Here is a 7656-nt window from a genome sequence, read left to right on the forward strand (position 1 = left end):
GTTCCAACTCCTCGCGAAGAGTAGAAGAAATCGAGAAGAAAAGATACAAATCTCCATAAAAAATCACCAGAAAAAATGAAGAAACATTATTCAAGGTACTGTTTTACTGGTCTTCTAGGTTTTTTTTCTAGATTGTCTCTGTCATGTGCTTCATCCTTAACCATCAAAACATTAAAAGATTTCAAGAAGAAATATACTGTCTCTCCTATGTTTTGGGTGTATTTCTTAAATCCTTTGGGTGTATTTCTGTAATCCTTTGGGTGTATTTCTGTAACCGTTTGGGTGTATTTCTGTAATCCTTTTTGTAACCGTTTGGATGTATTTCTGTAATCGTTTGGAGGTATTTCTGTAATTGTTTGGGTGTATTTCTGTAATCGTTTGGGTGTATTTCTTAAGTTCCATTATCTTCAAAACAATTTCAAAGCTTGATTTCAGAAACCATAAAAATCGGAAAAAAAAAAAAACGAAGCAAGTAGGAGATCCAACAAATTTGGCAAGAAATTCAAAAAAAGAAACGAAATATTTTAAAAAATGGAAGTTATATATTTGCGCCTTAATTGATTTGAATTGATTTAAAAGTCTGTTAAAGAGGCACGTAATATAAGCAACGCCTTTAGTGGGTTTTGTTTTCTTCAAACTTGTAAAGCTTGTAAGCGCAAAACACTTATATGTAGAGATTAATCCAAAAAGAATATGACTTAACAATAACATTATTAACGTTCATATCCCTAACTCTTAGTTATTTGTATAAATTTAATGAGAGGATGATATTAAATTAGTTTGAAATTTTTTAAACAAACATGGAAAGTTTGCCAAATTAAGATTTGGTCTAAACATTGAGGAGCAAAATAATATGAAGAATATTAGAAGGTCAATAAATTTTGTAATTTGTAGTCATCAATTAGTTATTATTAATATTTTTAATGATATAAAATTATATTTAATAGTGTAAAATTTCATCAAATTTTAATAAAAATGCTGACCTTTAATTTTTTTTAAATAATATTTTAAAATTTTATCTTTAAAAAAGAAACAAATTAGTTTAGCCTTTTTCTCTTTTGTTTTTTTTCTAATTTTGAAGATGATGTTACTTTAAACATGAAAAAGATTTTCCACTTCCTCTTATCTTTAATTGTTTTTCATTCCCGATTCTGGATTCCATGTTCAAAATTAATCACTGTGATTGACATTGTTTGACCAGTTGGAAAAAGACCAAGCTAGAACCTTGAAGCAATTTTCACACCTAAGCTCACACGCCACCGGGCTTGACGAGAACACAAGCAACGCAACCACGACTCAACAAACTCTTCCTACGTGGCATGCAGTACAAACTCCTCCCAGCATGAAGTACAACATAAAACTGAAATTCGAACAAACCCAAAGGGTAAAAACGTAAAAGCGGTTCAAAAACCTCCCTCCAAATTCCAATCCAACAGTGGCCCCACCCGCACCTTCCACTTAGTTAAAAAATTGCTGTCTCACCCATCTCCCTCGGAAAAGTTATTTTCTTTTTCTCTTCTTTCATTTTTCTTCTCTTCTTTCTGCAAATTCCGTTCCAAATTTTCTCTCCATTTTTTTGCTTTTTGAAATCTTATAAATCTCTTTCGCTTTGCATTCCCCTCGGCACCTTCCTCATCATGGCGCCGAGTGTCCGAGACATTCAGCTAACTCCCTCCGGTAAAACCTCCCTCGCCGCCGCCGCCGACGACTCCGGTGACCTCGAAGATGTTCGCCTTCTCGATTCCTACGATAAGGACGACGTTGAAGCAGCAGCAACAACATCAACGAAGCGGATTCAGGTCAGAGTCACCGGCATGACCTGTGCCGCATGTTCCAACTCCGTCGAATCCGCTCTCATGTCCTTTGACGGCGTCGTTTCCGCTTCCGTCGCACTTCTCCAGAACCGTGCCGACGTCGTTTTCAATCCGAGCCTCGCCAAGGTTAGTTATAGCTAGCTAGCTAGTTGAATATTTTTGTATTATGGAAACTGAATTTCTTTCTTTTTTGTTAGCTAATAGCTACTGATCTTTTGCTTTGGAACTTGTTGCGTTGGTTTTTAAACCGTAGGATGAAGACATTAAGAATGCGGTTGAAGATGCAGGTTTCGAAGCCGAGGTTTTGACGGAACCTCAACAAAGCGCGTCTGGAACGAAGCCAAATGGTGCTACTCTTGTAGGACAGTTCACCATCACGGGGATGACGTGTGCGGCGTGCGTGAACTCCGTGGAAGGGATCCTCAAGGACCTCGGTGGTGTGAAGAAGGCTGTGGTGGCTTTGGCTACTTCGTTAGGTGAGGTTGAGTATGATCCAAATGTGATTAGCAAGGATGAGATCGTCCGTGCGATTGAAGATGCTGGGTTCGAGGCTTCGTTTGTGCAGAGCAATGAGCAGGACAAGGTGGTGCTAGGTGTTGTTGGTGTGTACAGTTTGGGTGATGCTCAGGTTCTGGAAGGTATGCTGAGTAGGATGAAAGGTGTGAGGCAGTTCCGATTCAACATCGTGTCGAATGAGTTGGATGTTGTGTTTGATCCCGAAGTTATTAGGCCTCGATCACTTGTCGATGGGATCCAGCTTGGGAGTAAAGGGAAATTTAGGTTGAATGTTAGGAACCCTTATGCCAGAATGGCTTCTACAGATGGTGCCGAGAGCTCAGCTATGTTTCGGCTTTTCACTTCCAGCCTGTTTCTTAGTGTGAGTATCTCTTCCGTCTCAGTTATTGTATGCCAATGTTTTATGTTGGAGTCATGTTGCTTAGTTCTTTTTTTTTGTTTTTTTAAAATCTGTTTCTTCATCCATATTCCTATAGGTGTGTGAAATCATGTTCATAATCATTGTTAGATGATTGAACGGATACTCGTGAGTCATGACATGCATAAACAGATATTTCTTCACAAAATGCATTGGTGGAGAAACATTAGGAGTTAATTTTCTAGTAATGTAATGTGCTTGGGATCAATAGGGACATAGGGACATAGGGTGGCTTTAGAGAAGAGACGGGAAGCTAGGGATTCCAAGTCATACGGTGGCTGCGGTTTCTATTTCCATGGTACATTAGTATCAGTCGAATCTTCCTTTTATATTCTATATTTTGTCAAATTCCATTTATTTATTCTAAGGGTTGCATTAGTTTGTACAGAAGTTTCATATAAAGAAAGCAGTATTCTGCCGTGATGTCATTCTCTCTGTTCTTCATAGAAACATAATCAAAGCAAATGGTGACTTGTTATTGTCGAATATTGGTCGTGTATAATGTGTTAACACCCTTATTTTGTTCATGTTCTTGTCTGATATTTCAAATTGATTTTTGCTTGATGTATTTCGTTCAGGTTCCTCTCTTCTTCATGGGGGTAGTTTGTCCTCACATACCATTCATATACTCCTTATTACTCAGGAGATGTGGACCTTTCCTCATGGGTGATTGGTTGAAATGGGCATTAGTGAGTGTTATCCAATTTGTGATTGGAAGGCGCTTCTACATTGCAGCGGGCAGGGCTCTTAGGAATGGTTCAACAAACATGGATGTCCTGGTTGCTTTAGGAACTACAGCCTCCTATGTTTATTCTGTTTGTGCTCTTCTGTATGGTGCTGTTACTGGATTTTGGTCTCCAACATACTTTGAAACAAGTGCTATGCTCATAACATTTGTATTGTTGGGCAAGTATTTGGAATGCCTTGCCAAGGGAAAGACATCTGATGCCATTAAGAAGTTAGTGGAACTTGCTCCTGCAACTGCTTTATTGATTGTAAAAGATAAAGGTGCACATCATTTTCTTTTCATTTTATATTCTTATTTTCTTGACAAAAAGGACACATAAAATTGTTTCCATTTACAGCTAATCTTTATATTTTATTTCATGAAAAATGGCTTCTTCTTTTATTTTTTTTATTTTTGAGTAAACACCAAATCAGTCTCGAAGGAATTTTAGATGGAACTGGTCCCTCCATAAGGGAGATTAATTTGTCTTGTAATGATATTTTTTAAAATCTAATTTCTTATAATAAAATTTGTTTGGGACTTATTTATCCAATACGAATATTAAAATTTTTATGAAATATAGGGACTAATTTGTTTGACGAGAGTAATTATCAGAGACCTATTAGAGTAATAAAATTTATTGGGATCCAATCCGGGTTTTGTTAGGGACCAATTTAGGTATTTACTCTTCATTTTTTTCCATTTTAAAACTCATTAATATAGGTTATTTGATTCATCATGTTCCACATTTTATTGCAACATCAGATTATAACTTGCTGATAATTATCTTATTTTCTAGGTGGTAAATTAATTGAGGAAAGGGAAATAGACTCCTTACTCATTGAACCTGGTGATACATTAAAAGTTCTTCCTGGTACAAAGATTCCCGCTGATGGTATTGTTAAGTGGGGCTCAAGTTATGTAAATGAGAGCATGGTGACTGGTGAATCTGTACCTGTTTTGAAAGAGCTCAATGCATCAGTTATTGGAGGTACAATTAATTCACATGGTGTCCTGCACATTCAAGCAACTAAAGTAGGATCCGATACAGTTTTGAGTCAGATAATTAGTTTGGTGGAGACAGCCCAGATGTCCAAAGCTCCCATTCAGAAGTTTGCTGATTATGTAAGTAGTCTGGTTGTGCACTTGAGTGACTTCTATTCTCTAGAAGTTTTACTTTTATATCACAGTTATTTATTCATAGAATAAAATAGCATTTGCTTCAAAAGCATAAAGACAGTATTAGCTCAAGAATCAATTCCGAAGTAAAGTAAAAATTTTCATGTTTCTAGATGTCCTGGTTAATGAAAACCACATGATTTAACTTTCTTAAATCGGTTGGCCATTTCATATAAATTGTAACTAAAAGAGTTGCATTGAGTAGCAAGGAGTCAGCATTTACTTTTCCGAAGCTGCAAGTTCAGCCAAGATTTGATTAAGCTTGTCTAGTTAGGTCAATATTTAAATGCCTCACCTTTGATCACTAAAGCAGAAGAATCTCCTACAGAACTATTTGTAAAATTTGAATGTCATTGAATTTAGTACTTTGAGGTTTAGGCTTTATACCAAATTGGAGGAGCTTTTTCTTTTGTGTTCTTATAAGTTTGTAAAAATTATCTTCATCCTGTCATCTGGATCATTCACATAAGTGGATTGGTCCACAAATGATTGAAGGAATATAAGATACGAACTTATGTTGCATTCTGTTGATTTGCAGGTAGCAAGCATATTTGTTCCTACTGTTGTGGCTTTGTCATTATTGACATTCCTGTGTTGGTAAGATTAAATTGGCTAGTTTTTGTCATATTAATAAAAACTTGATTCCCAAGGAATTTGGAATGCTCATCCCTACTTTCTCTAAATATTTTGACTAATTGTAGGTATACTGCTGGGGCTCTTGAAGCTTACCCAAAAGAATGGCTACCAGAAAATGGAAATCATTTCGTTTTTGCTCTAATGTTTTCGATATCTGTTGTGGTGATTGCATGCCCGTGTGCCCTTGGTTTGGCAACACCAACTGCTGTCATGGTGGCAACAGGGGTTGGGGCTAACAATGGTGTGTTAATTAAAGGAGGAGATGCCTTGGAAAGGGCTCAGATGGTGAAGTATGTTATATTTGATAAGACAGGCACTCTAACTCAAGGGAAAGCCACTGTTACTACTGTCAAGGTGTTCACAGGAATGGAGCGAGGAGAATTTCTTACACTGGTGGCTTCTGCTGAGGTGACTTCCAATTTCTAAATGATAATATTACTTTCTGAATCTTATTTTCTGTCAACGGTGTTGTCAGATACTTGGTTTGGACCTACATCCATTCATGCAGCTATAGAAGACCACTAGGTTATATTTTGTATTTTCTCCACCTCCTTGACACAGACAAATCAACTTTTCCTACAATGTTCTAGATTGTTGAAAATAGATTAAGTACAATCTTAGGAAAGATTATTCATTTCTGACTATTTGATTTGTCAGAAGGTTTCACCCTTCTGTTTCTTGTAGGAGGAATCTACCTGTTCTAATTCTCTGTTTCTTATTTTTCAGGCTAGCAGTGAACACCCATTGGGAAAAGCAATATTACAATATGCACGCCATTTTCATTTCTTTGATGAGTCCTCTACTACCAATGGTACTCTGAATGATGCGAAGGAATTAAATTCTGGGTGGCTTCATGATGTATCAGATTTCTCTGCTCTCCCAGGAAGAGGTGTCCAGTGCTTTATAGATGGGAAGCGCATTTTGGTAGTTTCTCGGTCATTGCTATTTAACTATCATTAACTTCATAGAACTGTGGAATTTGTTTGTTTTTTTAAGCTTTTTATTTGACGCAGTATTATCCTGAACAGGTTGGTAACAGAAAGCTGCTGTCAGAAAATGGTATAGATATTTCCACTGAAGTGGAAAATTTTGTGGTAGAGCTTGAAGAAAGTGCAAAGACAGGAATACTGGTAGCATATGATGACGTTCTAACTGGAGTGTTAGGTGTTGCAGACCCACTAAAGAGAGAAGCTTCTGTTGTTATAGATGGCCTCCATAAAATGGGAGTCATACCTGTTATGGTTACAGGAGACAATTGGAGAACAGCTCGAGCTGTTGCAAAGGAGGTATGTATATGTTTCTATAACTTGTTTTTCTTGGCTGTTAAAGCTTTTTGTTATATCTATTGAGTGTGGTTTCAAGGGTATTTGGCTATGCTTGTTCAAAGAAAACCAATATCTTTGCATAGATTATATTAGTCTTGGTGTTTGTACTTTGTAGTGGAACACAGTTGTTTTTCTTGATCATAACTGCCAGCGTAATAGTTTAAACTTTAAAGAAATAGTATGCTTTTAAGTTTGTACTTTGTAACATGAACTTTACTGGATAAAATCGATTTTGTTTTGTATGGCAGCTTGGAATTCAAGATGTGAGGGCAGAGGTTATGCCGGCAGGAAAGGCGGATGTTGTTCGATCCTTTCAAAAGGATGGGAGCATAGTAGCAATGGTGGGTGATGGCATCAATGACTCTCCTGCATTAGCCGCTGCAGATGTTGGTTTGGCAATTGGAGCTGGGACTGATATTGCAATAGAAGCCGCTGACTATGTGCTGATGAGAGATAACTTGGAAGATGTGATCACAGCCATTGATCTTTCTAGGAAGACATTTTCTCGTATTCGATTGAACTATGTATTTGCCATGGCTTACAATGTTATTGCAATACCAGTTGCTGCGGGGGTGTTTTTCCCTTCTCTGGGGATCCAGCTGCCACCGTGGGTTGCTGGTGCATGCATGGCTCTCTCCTCTGTAAGTGTTGTATGCTCTTCTTTGCTTTTGAGAAGATATAGAAAACCCAGACTTACCGCAATACTTGAAATAGTTGTAGAATAATTATAAATAATACGTAGATTTAGAGGGTACAAATGAGTTTGACCCTTGTAGTATTCCAATTTTGTGAATAATCAATCTTCTTCTGGGCTCCTTGGAGTGTAATTGTAATTGTAGTTGCCAATTCATTGTAAATGCAGTTGTATTTTCATCGCTCTCATCATTTCTTTTTGCTTTTTGCTTTTTTCTTTTTTCTTTTTTTTTTTTCTTTTTCTTTGTCAAGACCCTAACACACCCTTTTTTCTTTTCCCATGGGTTCCATATAACAACTTTCTAATCATAGCTAGGATTTGTTTCCGGACACACCTTCTAACAAGGC

At 37.1% G+C, this 7656-nt stretch overlaps 1 protein-coding gene across 2 annotated transcripts; it reads left to right on the plus strand.

The window, feature by feature from the left end:
• Window positions 1460-7497, plus strand: LOC107631490 (copper-transporting ATPase RAN1). 2 transcript variants are annotated; one of them, XM_021119941.1, is made up of 9 exons: window positions 1460-1940; window positions 2068-2691; window positions 3327-3756; window positions 4275-4600; window positions 5193-5251; window positions 5356-5698; window positions 6017-6214; window positions 6304-6576; window positions 6864-7497. In XM_021119941.1, exons 1-9 carry the CDS (start codon window positions 1638-1640, stop codon window positions 7338-7340), a joined length of 3033 nt encoding a protein of 1010 aa, XP_020975600.1. In that variant the 5' UTR covers window positions 1460-1637; the 3' UTR covers window positions 7341-7497. The 2 variants fall into 2 exon arrangements, with proteins under 2 accessions (XP_020975600.1, XP_016190436.1); XM_016334950.2 differs by having other exon boundaries at window positions 1463-1940; window positions 6319-6576.

Source organism: Arachis ipaensis, chromosome B03, assembly GCF_000816755.2.
Source record: "Arachis ipaensis cultivar K30076 chromosome B03, Araip1.1, whole genome shotgun sequence".
Lineage (NCBI taxonomy): Eukaryota > Viridiplantae > Streptophyta > Magnoliopsida > Fabales > Fabaceae > Arachis > Arachis ipaensis.

Coding starts and splice junctions, on each gene's coding strand:
- LOC107631490 (XM_021119941.1), top strand. CDS start 1,638: ATGGCGCCGAGTGTCCGAGACATTCAGCTAACTCCCTCCGGTAAAACC. Junction 4,601..5,192: donor TTCAGAAGTTTGCTGATTAT/GTAAGTAGTCTG, acceptor GTTGATTTGCAG/GTAGCAAGCATATTTGTTCC. Junction 5,252..5,355: donor TTATTGACATTCCTGTGTTG/GTAAGATTAAAT, acceptor GACTAATTGTAG/GTATACTGCTGGGGCTCTTG.